At 34.4% G+C, this 16,232-nt stretch overlaps 1 protein-coding gene across 4 annotated transcripts in view; it reads left to right on the plus strand.

The window, feature by feature from the left end:
- Nucleotides 1-16,232, plus strand: part of Hasp (Hig-anchoring scaffold protein) — a 563,757-nt gene that overhangs the window by 38,891 nt on the left and 508,634 nt on the right. For 2 of the 4 annotated variants that reach the window (XM_075295587.1, XM_075295586.1), the window contains exons 4-6: nt 6,498-6,677; nt 6,743-6,934; nt 7,004-7,180. In XM_075295587.1, coding sequence (XP_075151702.1) covers nt 6,498-6,677; nt 6,743-6,934; nt 7,004-7,180 — 549 coding nt within the window. Of the gene's footprint in view, nt 1-6,497; nt 6,678-6,742; nt 6,935-7,003; nt 7,181-7,310; nt 7,566-16,232 lie in introns of those variants that run through there. The other 2 variants (XM_075295590.1, XM_075295589.1) reach the window with 2 other exon arrangements.

Genomic DNA, 16,232 nt, shown 5'->3' on the forward strand with positions numbered 1-16,232 from the left:
CAAATAAATATGAATTTTTATTAATTTCATTTTACCTTTAAGGCCGATATTAAGTTGACACTACACGCAAAAAAATAATTCTTTCCTCCCAAACGAAATTTTAGACAAACAAAGTTCGTTTCTCATTTGCTTTTCGTTGAAAGGAAGTGCATTTGGAAGAAAAGTATATACTTTTTGTGATAAACGTTTATTCTTTTCCAGGATGTAAAAACAATTTCATAAAGACTAACTCAAAAAATTTTTTTCTGGCTAATTGCATTTTCCCTCACATCTTTCTCACTTCCACGAAGTTTTTTAGTTCTTAGCACCTTTTTCTGTAATACCAACAATGTAGAAGAAATTATACGTCTTTATAAATTTTTAAAATTTTTTTACCTTTCGCCTGGACGGAGAATCGAACCGCGGACCATGCACTTTGTAAGCCAACACACTAACCACTGAGCTATGTACCTGTTATGGTCATCAATAGATAAATATCCATATAAGTTATATTTATATAGCATAGCTTGCGGCGCCCACGAACCGAATAAACAAAGTTTATTTAACAGAAACAAACATTTAGTTTGGCACCGTGGAGCAGTGGTTGCTACGTCCGACTTGCATGCCAAGGGTCGTGGGTTCGATCCCCGCTTCGACCAAAGTTTTTTTTTTTTTTTTTTTTTTTTTAACATATATTCCAGATATGTTCGGAAGATTCCGAAAAAATGTTCAACATTACATTGCAGTATATTAAATTTTGAACTGTAAACTGTGTCTTATTAAAGACATAAAGTCGGAAAAGAACAGTGTTTGATATAAACGAAATGGACTGTGTTGTTGTTTCAAAAATAACTTTTTTATTGAAAAAATAAAAATTTTGTAACAAACGAATTTTTTTGGTGATAAAAGTTTAAAATTTTCGAAGCAATTCAAAAAACTCTAACAAAAGAAAAACGATTTCGGTACACGTTTTCCAAACGTTTTTTTTTTCTTTGCGTGTATCGCTCTAAAATGGCCATGTTTTCACGATTAGTTTTCTTTAATAATTCGTTTGAAAGAAAATAAACTTTTATTTTTGTTGTTGCTTTGGATCATTCCCCACCAAGTTATAATACAATTTGCCTAAAAAGTAATAATGCTATTCTGATTTTAGAGATTCAAGTTTTGCCACTTAAATAAGTTTAGCGGCATAACTCGAACTTAATGCCCGCTTTTATTTTTGAAAGTGTCCGCCAACACCTTTTGGACTACCTATTAATCCTCTAATACCCAATCCCGCCTTTAGGCGGGCTTCGTTAAATCAGGAAGCTTTTGGTAAAACACACCTTAAGACAACAAAAATGGGTAAAATAAAAAGAAAACTTAGTTAAAACTGTTCAAGAGGCTTTGCAGCATGTACTGAATTTTACCGTATTAATTTTTTTGTTTAGTTTTCTTGCTTTTGTGTCGTTAACATTGAATATTTAATCAGCTGGCAAAAAAATTGGGGCATTAGAGGGTTAACAAAGAGGAGCTAAACTTTGTTTTTATACATTTTACTGTTTAATTTTAACTGTTTCCCCTTGTTTTAATTTTACTGTCCCAACTCTAAAGAGTACAGTGCCCTTCGTTATTTTTATGAAGATCCCTATACAATTTTTATATATTTTCCATTGTTTTTTTTATACCCACCACCATAGAATGGTGACGGGGGTATAATAAGTTTGTCATTCCGTTTGTAACACATCGAAATATCGATTTCCGACTATATAAAGTATATATATATATTCTTGATCAGGGAGAAATTCTAAGACGATATAACGATGTCCGTCAGTCTGTCTGTCTGTTGTAATCACGCTACAGTCTTCAATAATGAAGCAATCGTGCTGAAATTTTGCACAAACTCGTCTTTTGTCTGCAGGCAGGTCAAGTTCGAAGATGGGCTATATCGGTCCAGGTTTTGATATAGTCGCCATATAAACCGCCCTCCCGATTTGGGGTCTTGGGCTTATAGAAATCGTAGTTTTTATCCAATTTGCCTGAAATTTGAAATCAGAGGTATTTTATGGCCGTAAATAGGTGTGCCAAAAATGGTGAGTATCGGTCCATGTTTTGGTATAGCCCCCATATAGACCGATCTCCCGATTTTACTTCTTGGGCTTATAGAAACCGCAGTTTTTATTCAATTTACCTGAAATTGGAATTCTAGAGGTATTGTAGGACCACAAATACGTGTGCCAAAAATTGTGAGTATCGGTCCATGTTTTGGTATGGTCCCCATATAAAACGACCTCCCGATTTGGGGTCTTGGTCTTATAGAAACCGTAGTTTTTATCCAATTTGTCTGAAATTGGAAATCTAGAGGTATTTTAGGATCTTAAAGAGGTGTGCCAAAAATGGTGAGTATCGGTCCATATTTTGGTATAGCCCCCATATAGACCGATTTCCAGATTTTACTTCTTGGGCTTCTAGAATCCGAAGTTTTTATCCTATTTGCCTGAAATTGGAAATATAAAGGTATTTTCGGGTCATAAAGAGGTGTGCCGAAAACGGTGAGTATCGGTCCATATTTTAGTATAGCCCATAGAACGATCTCCCGATTTAACTCCTTGGGTTTCTAGACACCGTAGTTTTTATCTGATTTGCCTGAAATTGTAAATATTCTGGTATTTTAGGCTCACAAAAACGTGTATCGCATTAAGTTTTTATCGGACCTTTTGGGAATGCCTCCATATAGACCGACTTCACTTCTTGAGGGTGTAGAAGGCGCACTGATCATGAAAATTGCTTGAAACTCAATGTAAAATTTCCAGATTTTACTTCCACAGATTTAAGATTTCAAATTAAGACGTTATTTTATAATTTTCTTGCACACTTACAAGAGATGTTAATGATTCCTCTAAAACTCAAACAAAAATGGTTCTTATAAATCCAGAATCTGATATAGTCCTCATAGGTGAAATCTTTAAATTTATCTTCGGGAAGTGTCCTCAAGTCCTCAGGCCCTCCTGAAATTTCAATGGAAACCCTAATATTTGGTTCATGGTGGTGGGTATTTAAGATTCGGCCCGGCCGAACTTAGTGCTGTATATACTTGTTTTTAATTTCCTTTGTCTGAATATTTTTATTTACTCGTCGTATGTTCTTTTGACGAACCAAGAAAAAAATTGTGCCCATAATGGCAAAATGATAAAAAAACACATGTCTACACATACATAAAATGCTGTTCTCAAGGCAAAAACACATGCTGTTTTTTTCGAAAATATATTCTCGTGGTTCCGAATGTCTAATCTCTTTACTGCGAATACTCATTTTAATATTCGAATAAAATAATATTTAGACTTAAGCATACCAAATTTTTGGCGAAGCCTTTTTAGTATGCCAAGCGCATAGCCAAAACAAATGAACTCATAAAACAGTTTTCGGAAACAACATACTATCAGTTTCACAGAAATTGCTCTCTTTTGATTCTCTCGCTGTGTTATGTTGATGTCTTTCGGTAACCCTCCCGATCTCTATTTCTTTATCTATACTCTCTCTCTCTGAATAAAATATCACAACATATATGTTTACAACATATATGTTTACTCGAAATTTGTAAATTTATATATGTTTACATTCACACATATTATTTTTATGAAACATTCATGTTCCGTGGGAGTTTTGCGATCTTTGCAGTACATGACTAGTTCTAGCCCATTTCTCAGTCATCCGAAGGGCTCTCTGTATCATATCTCTGATTGTGGATGGGAATTTTCCCTTGACTGCTAGCGCCACATCATCTGCATATGCCACCACTTTTATCCTTTCTTTTTCTAGGGAAACCAGAAGGTTGTGATAGAAGTCCTCCTTGGGTAGTGCCTCTGTTCACATACCTTTGTATGCTTGATTGTCCTAGTATGGCTGAAATACGTCTCTTCATTAGAAGTTCGTCTAACAGCCTAAGTATACCTGGATCAACATTCAGAGTTATCAGTCCATTTAATATCGAGCTTGGATGGACGTTATTGAATGCCCCTTCGATGTTTAGAAACGCCACGATTGTGTAAAGGGTCAAAATTCGGTCAATATAAACTTGACGTATTTCTTTCAATTTTGCAATTAAAAAACCTGAACATCCCTCATTTTGAAGGTGTGTGTGTGTAGAATGTTGCTCCTATTTTGATTTTGGAATTCACTCTTCAGTTGTCAAAATGCCGTCCAAGCAAGAAGAGCAGCGTATCAAAATTTTGCTCGCGCATCGCGAAAATCCGAGATACTCGCACGCAAAGCTGGCAAAATCGCTAAAAGTTGCCAAATCAACCGTTACAAATGTAATTAAAGTGTTTGGGGAACGTTTGTCGACAGCCAGGAAGTCTGGATCGGGGGGAAATCGAAAACCGGAAGCCGCTGAGACGACAAAGAGAGTTGCCGGTAGTTTCAAGCGAAACCCTAACCTCTCTCTCCGAGATGCCGCAAATAAGCTGGGAGTATCGTCTATAACCGTGCATCGAGCCAAAAAACGAGCCGGACTATCGACTTACAAGAAGATAGTGACTCCAAATCGCGATGATAAACAAAATACGACGGCCAATGCGCGATCCCGGAGGCTGTACACGACGACGCTGACGAAGTTTGACTGCGTGGTAATGGACGACGAAACCTACGTCAAATCCGACTACAATCAGCTTCCGGGACAGGAGTTTTATAAGGCAAAAGGAAGGGGAAAGGTAGCAGATATTTTCAAGCACCCTCCCAACACGCCAGAGCTCCGCACAATTGAGAAATACTGGGCTATTGTCAAGCGGAACCTAAAGAAGACCAAAAAACTGCTAAGGATGAGCAGCAGTTCAAGGCAAACTGGCTTTCTGCGGCGAAGAAGGTGGACAAGGTGGCTGTACAAAATCTGATGGCAGGTGTCAAGCGTGAGGCCTGGCAATTCGGATTTGGAAAAGCGAAAGCCTAACTGAATATTTTTCCTGAATTTTATACTAATTGAACTTGAAAAAGAAATTTAATTTGATTTTTTAAATAAACGATTTCACCGATTTACACTCGTTTTCCCTTGACCAAATTTTGACCGTATCACCCTTTATTCATTGACAGATAGTGAGCTTTAAATAAAGCTAACTAGTTCATGTAATGCGGTCTCGTAGACCTACCCTTCGAGTATGCATGCTGTCGTTTCGAGAGCAAACTTGAATCCACGCTAGTTCTAAGATAAATATCGATCATCCTCTCCAGAGTCTGAAGTAGGGATGAGGATAAGCTGATTGCTCGGAAATCCTTCGCACTCTAGTCAGAGGCTTTTCCCGCTTTCGGTATCAAAACGACTTTTGTTTCCCTCCACTTTCCTGGAATATATGCTAAGTTAATACATCCTTCATATTTATATCGCCGACACCCAGGGGATAATTCTGTCAGTCAGTTTATTTTTACATAAATTCCAAAAATTCCGGCAAGATGTTCGACATTACATATTACTTAAATTTTCAAAACTTCGAAATGTGGTTTATTAAAGATTGAAGTCGAGTATAAACAGAAATAATTTTACAATATACACATAAATTTATTTAGGCGTGAACTTTTTTTACTAGCATTTAATCCCATTTTAAATACATTTAAAATTTATCAGAAATACTAATAAATATGAATTTTTATTAATTTCATTTTACCTTTAAGGTCGATATTAAGTTGACACTATTGGCCATGGCCGATAAATGGCCATGTTTTCACGATTAGTTTTCTTTAATAATTCGTTTGAAAGAAAATAAACTTTTATTTTTGTTGTTGCTTTGGATCATTCCTCACCAAGTTATAATACAATTTGCCCGATCTCTATTTCTTTATCTATACTCTCTCTCTATGTCGCTCTCTGAATAAAATATCACAACATATATGTTTACAACATATATGTTTACTCGAAATTTGTAAATTTATATATGTTTACATTCACACATATTATTTTTATGAAACATTCAAAAACATTATATATTCTAACATATTAACATATGTGTTCCAAATATTTAATGCTAGTTTAGGAACATTACATTTTTGCACTTAAATATATTGTGTTTAAAAAATTCAGCCCGAAACACATTTTTCACTGTTTTATGCTATTTCGCATATCATTATATGCCAATACGTATAAAATGGGCGATCTTTTCTTATAAAAAACCTGTTTTGATGCAATTTTTCCAAATACTAAACCAAATAAGATAACTGCAGAAATAGACCCACAGAATTCATACCAACCAATATAACGTAAATTTATCGTCATCTTAAAATTTCTTTGTTTCTTATGGCAAAATATTGAAATTTTTATGGTAGTTGCAAATGTTTCGTCCGATACTGTATACCAAGAACTAGGAAGTCATTACAATAAAAAATTTCATCTGAGAACTGGTCAATTTCGGTACAAAAACTTGATTATGATAAATTTTTAACTTCTGACAGCACTGGATCCGTTAAAACGAGAATATAGACTCTGAATTACATATTCGGCAACCATTTTCCTATGGCAAATAATAATTTATTTCTATATCTCTTTTTTATTTTAGACCGTGAATGCCCGGAACTAGCTCAGCCGTCTTTGGGACAAGTAACATTAGTTGGTAGACATTTTGGACAGAGAGCATCGTATTCCTGTCCTCATGGATACCATGTAGTTGGACTTCAAAGTCGTTTATGTCAAGCCGATGGTAATTGGGCAGGGGCCGAACCGGCTTGCAAGCAAAATAGTAAGCGCAAAGTGATGATTTTGCATCAGAAAACAATACACGATAATTTTTAATTTCTTTGTCAGTATATTGTCTCAAACCACCGAAAATTGAACATGCTCGCAACTCAGCGCTCCCTGACCAGGACACTTTTGATTTGGATTCCACCGTTCAGTATCATTGCCACAATGGATATGTCACTAATGGGTTTCCACGGGCTAAATGTCTAGCAATCGACGGACATGCCAGTTGGTATGGTCCCGACATACAATGTGAACGTATGTTTTATTATTTTTTTTTAAGCCAAAAGGAACAGATGTCACTAAATTTAAGTACTCGTTTTTCAGCACGTTCTTGTGGTCAGCCTCCAGATCCGGCGAATGGGTGGCATTCTGGAGAGTGTTATACTTTCGGTTGTAAGATAACGTACAATTGTGGTACGGGCTATGAGTTGGTGGGAAAACATGAACGTACTTGTCAATCTGATGGATCTTGGACCCCAAAGGAATTACCAACATGTGTCTGTAAGTATAGAAATATTGCATACATATGTGTATTTCATACGTACATATATAAAATCTGGCCTGGACACAATATCCTCTAATGGTAATATATATTTATTATTTCTTTTATTTTATTTTATATATAAAAAAGCAAGAAACGATACTATTTCTAGTGTATAGATACAGTCGTTTTAAACGATTTGCACAGTGGTCTAAACTGTGAGTGCAGATTCTCACTGTGTTGCAGCTTCTTCTCCCCTATAATAATGTATTCCCCTCAGTTAATTTGCTTAAGGATAATAATATGATAAACTAACATACATATATATTCCATATTTAGAGTAAAAGTTACATTTGTTGTTATATCTATCGTGTGTGAATAAATAAAGTTACCGCAAATTATGAATTTGTTGTTTTATTAATTTCAATTGTAATTAACATGTATGCTATTCATTAACATAATTGCGGTAACTTTTAGAAGATCAATAATTCTAATATAAATATCATTTGCTTGCCAAAAGATTTTCTATTAAAATATTCCCGTAGGGAATTTCACATAAGTCCAATAAAATGGTGGCGAGATCAGACTCACACAGTGTTGTCAGTATTGGGGATTTTTCATGGACTGGGGCTAAATTTGTTAGTTGAGGTGGGGAATTTCTATAAATTTGTTGATTTTTGTGGCGATATTTTCGAAATCGGTTCAGTATAATATATCAGGTTTACATTATTAGAAGAGAAGCACAGTGAATTATCAAAATTAAAAAAGGAAACTTTGCTCTTCTTTATTCCACGGCATACTATAGGTTGCAAATGGAGCATTTGGGCTACAAGCGGACACAGAATTTTATGTTGGGGGCTTAAGCACTAATTTATAAATTTACTCAGCTTGGCTAAGGCATTGTTGCCAGCATCCTGTTCGATGTTCCAACGACCAGCTCAGAATGTCAATATATTATGGAGTTTTCTTTTCTTGTAAAAAATGCGCACTTTTTTTTGCATTTTGCCCGGAAAATGTACTTTTTAGGTTCTTTTCTAAAAAAAAAAAAAAACAGGCAAAAGTGCGAAAATGCTTTCGAATTCTGTTGTGAAAATAGCGCCACGCATAGAGGCAAATTACGGGCATTTTCAGCACTGCCAACAAACGAGAGTGCTGCGACTGCCCTGTTTCCTTCTTTGGATTCTTTTCTGCCCGCTGATATGATAGAATTTTTTAGGTTGCTGGTAACATTTTAAAAATGCGCAGTCTGTACAGACAAAATGAAGGCAAAGCACTTTTTTCAGAAAAGAAAACACCATTAGGTTCAGTACACCTTTGGATGCGTGCAAGCACAGAAAATTAAAATACCAGGTCCGAACATAAGTGTGTAAGACAGACAGCTCTTTCTCGAATCTATGGGTGGTGGTACATGGCCATTCTTAGTTCGTGGAGTGATTTGTCTGGTTAATTCCGAAAACGGACGAGACTCAAATATATTAAAAAGATGATTTCAGGATTATGGTGTTGAAACTTTTTAGCCTTCAATCGCGACTGCAGTAAAATATCTTAGTGTTTGAATGTGTTTATAAAAGTGTAGCCGTACCTGTTGGTTTGTCCCATTATAAGGTCACTAGATTTTTAAATGGCCATAGAAAACTAGAGCAGATACACCAATCTGTTGAAAACGAAGAGTGTTGGTATCTCTCGGGGTGCATTTGCTCCCTGTCCAAACGCTAATGATTTAGCACGCCTATGACGGATGTGACACCCATTATTGTCAACCGTCCTTACAATATATAGTTGTGTTCCTTTACGTACTACTAGTTACTACTTTTACTAGTTTTTACTAGAAACCGTTCCTCAACCCGAAAAAATAGTAAAAGTAGTAAATAATTTTAAGAGAACAATGTCAAAATGCATGTCTCTTTTAATTTTTTTTATTACAAGTTACTCGACAAATTCTTTAGAGTAAAAGTAGTAGAAATGTCATGACAAAAATAATTATTTCTTTATAAATTTTACAAACCAAAGTATTTCCAAATCGTTTTTTTTAATATAATACTGTAACTTTTAAATGGATTAAGATATCAACATAATTTTTTCTTGTGTCAAAGCTGAGATGTTTCCCTCTATGATTACAGGTTTGTAGGTCCCTAAGGGTTCACGGGCTGGCCTATAGACGTTGGAAGTTGGATATCTCGGATGTATGAAATTTTGTTTTACTTGGCCAACGCGAAATTATGAACCGAGTTTCATCATTTTTGCTTTGCTGGATAGAACTTATAAACCTTCATAAAAATATTGCGTGTGTGTGCGAATATATCCAATATTTGCGAGATATGGGCCTTACAATTTATTTTTTTTGCAAAATTTGAAGAAAGTGGGGTCAGTATTGTGAATCTAGAAGGACAGTTTTAAAATCGATTATTGTTCTATTTTTTTTAACTATATTATAAAATTCTACGTATTCTAGAGGAAAAATATGTGTACCTCTGTGCTTTAGAATGAACGTGTAGACTCCACAATTTGGAATTTCAAAACAATACCGAACCAATACCACTTGTTTCGAAAAAGTACCCAAACATTGTCCGACTCACACCAAATTCGGCACACCTATTAATGGACCAAGAGAACAACTACGTTTTGAATTTCATGCAAATCGGATAAAAGTTTTAATGTGTATGTGCTGAAGGCCCCAACTGGGGGGTAAGTTTATATGGGGGAACATTTGAAACTTAGGCCGATGTAGCCATCTTCGAACTGGACCTGGATGTAGATAAAATATGTGTCTGCGCAAAATTTCAGCAGTATAGTTTCACTTTTGAAGACTGCAACGTGATTACAACATACTGACGGACAACGTTATATCATCTTATAATTTCTCCCTGATCAAGACTATCTATACTTTCTTTAGTCAGAAATCTTTATTTGTATGTGTTATAAACGGAATGACAATCCCCCCATACAAGATAATGATAATATGCGCTATTACTGTGCTTATATTGCCCAAATGCCAGAGTTTTACTTTGATTTCAAATTTTGCACAAGGAGCACTATTAATAACACAATAAAAACCATGGACCCTTTCCGTCACAATAAGGATTTCAAAGTTTCCTGCAAAAAAATCTGCAATTTGTCAAAATATTTGCGATATAAAAGTATTTAACCTACCTGCTTCCATATTTTGAAAATATTTTTTCAAATCACAATACTTCTTTTGTTTTTTATTTGGCATTTTTACTATATTTTCGTTCCTGTACCTTTAACAAAATTTGAACTCTGAGAGGATTTTCAATATTTCTCTCTTTTATTACTTTTTACTACGAGTAAAGTAAAGGAACACAGCTTATATGTAGTACTATTTATTCATTCAATTGCCAGTTACAACATTCCCTTTATTAATTTACGTTTAGTAATTAATAATTTTGTCCAAGGCCGTATTCAGGGGGGGATGAGGGGGATCAAACCCCCCCGAAATGAATGAATATTTTTATATAAATATATATATATATATATATTTTTAGCTGCATAGAAAAATCTTATCGAAGATGTTGAAGAAAAGCTGGAGGTTTTATTTTGAAAAACGGTTACCTATAAAACTTGCGCAAATCATAGAATACTAGTTGAAAAGCCCGTCAAACGACGGTCGAAAAAAACAAATTGTTTTTGTTCTCGCACCACAAATTTCATTTTTGGAAAATGTATTTCTGCTTTTTATGTGTGTTTGTTGTTCTTTTTGTGAACATGACTCGCTTTGTTTGGCCATAGAACAACAACGAAACAGCCAAACACACGTATGTAAATGAAATGGAGCAAAACCTGCGAAAAGAACCTGCCTAATTTAGCGATGGAAGCAATAAAGAGATATTTCCAAACGTGCATATTTTAAAAATTTTGGTCATTTTGCCAGTTACTCAGGGATGGAAAATACAATTTTTAAGAAAGTACAAAAAAGGTATTTTTTGATCGGAAAGGTACTTGTTACTAAATTTCAACAAAAATTTCACTTGAATATTATTGTCAAGAGACTGAATTTTAAAGAAAATAACATTTTGACAAAATTTTCTATATAAATAAAATTTTGCAAAAATTTTCTATAGAAATAAAATTTTCCATTCGTTTTGTTTTGTTATTGTTGGTTTTGATCTTTAAGCATTGTTGTTTTTTTGTTGCAGCTTAAAACCATACATTGACTTAACTACAAGTGTAGTTTAACCAACAGAGGAAAAGAATGTTTGTCAAATTTATTTGGGCAAAGACCTATAGACTGCAAGATGGTTGGATGGTTTCGGAATTACCACATTCCTTATCAGCATCCTCTATTTGCAGCAAAACTATCAACCAATTATCAGAATAAATTCAGGCAGTTCATTAAACCCAACAATGAACCACACTTGAACCCTCCGAAAAAAGGTTTTGTATGATAGCCGGCTTATGCCGAAATAATTTTGCAAAAAAATTCTATAGAAAAAAAATTTTGCAAAATTTTTTCTATAGAAATAAAATTTTGCAAAAATTTCCTATAGAAATAAAATTTTTACAAAATTTTCAATTGAAATAAAATTTTGACAAAATTTTCTATAAAAATAAAATTTTGCAAAAATTCTATATAGAAATAAAATGTTGACAACATTTTCTACCGAAATAAAAAATCGATAATATAGAATCGCATTCTTTTTTCGACTAAAACATTCTTGAAGTTCAATAAAATCCTGTTTTTGACTATGTGTTTTACAAAATCGAGATTTTCTTCCCACATGAACATGTCTGTTTTGCCATGTTTGTAAAAGACTATTAGCAAATAAGGTTGATAAAGACTTTCTCAAAATATTAAAATATTTTGTCAAAGCTATTGTACCATAAATCTGATATCGACTCAAAAATGTCTACACAAAAGGTACTAAATCATTCGCGGGGGTACTACGTTACTGACCGGGGTGAAAACTTTTGAAAAAAGTACTATAGTACTGCATTTTCCATCCCTGCAGTTACTACGTGCTCATCCGAACGTTCATTTTCAACAATGAAGAGATTCATGGCTGAACAAGAAGGTTAAATCATGGGGCCATATGATTACAATTTTTTTATTTCGACCAAATTTTAAGATGTCAAAATCATATGTTTATGATGATTGCAGCTCTCCAAATGACACTGCATAGCAAATGCATCTCAAACAAACTCGCGCATTCATAGCTGGAGAATTGTTCAAAGATGACTTGAGTATCTTGATAACATATTCCAGACCCAAAATACCACGCACATCAGTTTTTAAACTGCATCATAAACTGTTTTTGTTAATAGATGGCGAATATCCATTTGACTGACTTCCATTATTAACTTTGGTCTCATATCGGCGTTCCTCGAATGAATTATCCACTTCACAATAACTCATAGGTGACGCAATTAAATTTGAACCTTTATTTTTCTCTGGATTTGGATTATTTTTTCAGGACAATTGAAAGAATAAATAATTGCCACTTTTACCAATGCCATACGATTCTTTTATCAGCTGATTTTGACTTCTTAAAATTGTAATCAACATATTGAAATTTGTTGTTTTTGTTATCGTGATTCAACCTCCTTATTCAGCCATGGAAGAGATTAAAGACGTGTCTTAGAAATTCGACTAGCGAGAGTAGACTCAAAGGATTGGCATTAATGTCGGTTCATCGCCGAATAAATGTGCCGACTGAAGAAGTCATTGATTTATTTGCTGCCCAAAAAGCCCGTCGTTTCAATTTAATATTATAAAAATATTGTATAAATACCTATGCATAATTAAAATATTTTTTTTAAGTTGAACCTCCCCGAATTAAAATCCTGGCTACGGCCTTGATTTTGTCTATACCTAATTCGAAATTTAATATAAAAATCTTAAATTACTATGTTTAATTATATGAAATATTTCAATTATAAATTTTTTTTTTTTAATTAATTCTTTTATTAACAAATTGATTCATTTACGTATGTTAAAATAGTGCCCCAGAGCGCAGAGACATTGTTGGGGCGAGTTGTCGAATATATTCAAATTATAAGTGAACTAATATGTTATCTAATCTTTTATTATTTATATTAAGTTAGTAATTGTAAATTCATTTAATTAATAATTTGATATAAATATGTAGTTTACATATGTATGTACATTATTTACATTATTTTTTTTTTTACAAAAGAAACATTTCCAATTTTTCTAATAAGTACGATTTCAAGTTGTTCTTGAAGCTTGAAATTCGTGGTATGTTCTTAGACCGCACACAAAAAAATAACTGCAAATAAATATTAACAACTTTATTTGTATATAAATCTGCTGATGCTCAACAAATTTATCTATTGAATATGAGGCATTTGTTGTTGAAATGTGTTTGTAGATGCTTGACAGAGGAAATAATAGAAATATTCTGAAATTTCAACAAATTGTTTTGTTGCGAAAATAGTTGACTGCTATTGATATGAAAACAAAAACAAAAATACAAGACTGGTTACGCGCACATCGCTGAGAACATGTACGAAAGCTAAAATAAGTATGCGAAGAATACCGTTAGAACAAAATGAGTATGAGCACATGCATGTGTATGATAGCAAGCAAAGAGCTCTTTCATCAGAGAATACAGAAAAGCATTTATAAATGTCTGTGAAAAATTTGTATTTTTCAATATGGTAGTTTCTTAAATGTGTTTGTTGTATGAGATAATTAATAAAACCATATTAATATCGGGATTGGAGTTATTACAATTCTAATTAACTAGAATATACATCACTGGGTAAAAAGTTGTCAAAATGCTTGCTAGACCCTGGACTACTCAAATTTAAAATAGTAATACATTTACAAAACTGAGTATAGGATTTTCGACACAAATATGTTACATGTTCACCGTCCAAAAATAACATTTTGGTCATATTCCTTCTCTGTATGTACTTAATAAAATATCTCCAAAATTGTTCCTGCAATTTTGGTGCAATAATTCTGGCAATTTCAATTTAATTTTTTGTCAATACACCAATAAATTTGTTACAGTCATTGATAGACTCCAACAAACCGCATACAAATTTTTTCGTTCAAATTCAAAAATATTTGTTGAGGATTAAATGTAACGTTCAGCAACAAATATTTTGTTGCTCAACAAATTACTTACAAATTATGTTACTGAGAATACAAATTATTTGTTGCCTTCTGATGGTAACGATTGCTAACAACTTTTTTGTAATAATGGTTATTAAAAGTACAAATTAGTTTGTTGCAGGAAAATTAACAAATTTTGTTATTGGTTTTCCAACAAAAGTTATTGGTTCTCAAACTTATTTTTATCTGTGCAGCCATTATACTCAATACGTTGCTTAGAAATTTCGAGTCGACATCTTTTAACACTTAGATTAGAAGAATTTCTAGTGTTTATAGATGATTGGTTTCTTTCAAATTCTATTGATTGGTGTCCAATATGGTGTAATGATTTGTACATAAACAATAGCAATTGACCAATTGCTGGAGATATTTTATGTTTCACATGCTGAATATGCTTGTTCCATGAAAGATTCGACTGTAGGTATATTCCCAGGTATAGCAAAGAGTTTTGCTCCTGTACAGGTTTATTTCCAATGTTAACTCTGAATCTGAATTACAATGTTAACTCAGACGAGTGAGGACGAAAACGTATTAATTTAGTTTTATCAGGGTTCATAACGAGTTTATTTACTCTAATATACTCCATGATGGTTGCAGCATCTTGTTCAATTTGAGACTTCAATATTAAGTAATGATTATATGGATATAATAAGCTGAAAAGGCGGGGAATTAAATAAAATAATTTATCAATGAGGGGGGAAATAAATAAAAACACAATTAAATTTCGGGTTTTAAAAAGATAATTTAAAATTTAATTTATTGGCGGGGGTATTCGTACCTTCGGGTATTTGAGCGAGAGAGTAAGTGTGAGAGAAAGTTTCGATAAGTCATTTGTCATTTTTTCAGATATCGTTATAATTCAGGGGTGTATTTTACAATTCATGAAACTTAAATCTAACAGGGTGTCAACCTGAACATCCCGCCCCCCTTGCAGGAATGCAACATAGGGGCAAGCAGGAGCTAGGGGACAATAAAAAAAACGAGAATTCAATTTACCATTCAATGGACATACAAATACAAAAAACATAAATAAATAAATTCAATGGGACCCAGAATGGACGTGAATCACAATCGTAGCAGGTCCACTGCCGGTGTTGGGGCTAACAGTGGAAGTGTTGACCGGGTTGTGACCACAGGTGCATCGTCCGCCGGCGGCTCGAGGTTGATGCAATTCCGGATTTGTCGACATCCTATTGGCTGCATTGGTGTTGCTACGAGCATCTAGCGAGCGCCTTTGGTGGGTGTCTCGTCGTGGAGTTTTCTTCCTAGAATTCTGGGGTCGGCTAGCGACGGCACTGGGGGGATTTTCACGCTTCCCAACAAACCTCGGGTGGAGCATCGTATGGTGCTCACCACAGCATTCCATACATCTTTCACGGCTCTTGCAATTCAAGCGTTTATGGGACTCCGCCAAGCAGTTGAAGCAAAAGCCGAGCTTCATCACTGTTCTCCGACGTTTTGCCGAATCCATCGCCCGAAAACGAGGACAGAGACGAAGTACGTGAGGCTGCAAACATATCTTACACCGCACCTCACTACCCTTCTTCGTGCGTTGGGTGACGTCTTTATCTGCCTCAGGGCGTTCATTTGTGAGACGACGTGATGGGCCAGACATGTCTGGAAATACGAAAAATGGGGACAGCACACACACAAAGAAAATAAAATGTTATTAATTTTGTCCATCAACAGGTAGTAGTACGAGTTTGACAACGGGCCTTGTAATAGTACAATTTCCAACCCTGATGTCAACAACTCGCACTTTGTTGTCGGGGCCTAAGTAGATCTTTTCGATTCTACCTACTTTCCACTCTGGTGGAGGCAAATTATCTTTCCTGATTACTACCAGGTCACCAACGGCAAAATCTCTTTGAGGAAATTTCCACTTATTTCGCTTATGGGGTTCAACGAGATATTCCTCTTTCCACCGTTTGGCGAAAGAGTGATAAAGGACCTTAAGTTTCTGCCATCTATTC

This window comes from Haematobia irritans, chromosome 2 (assembly GCF_050003625.1).
Source record: "Haematobia irritans isolate KBUSLIRL chromosome 2, ASM5000362v1, whole genome shotgun sequence".
NCBI classification, from domain to species: Eukaryota; Metazoa; Arthropoda; class Insecta; order Diptera; family Muscidae; genus Haematobia; species Haematobia irritans.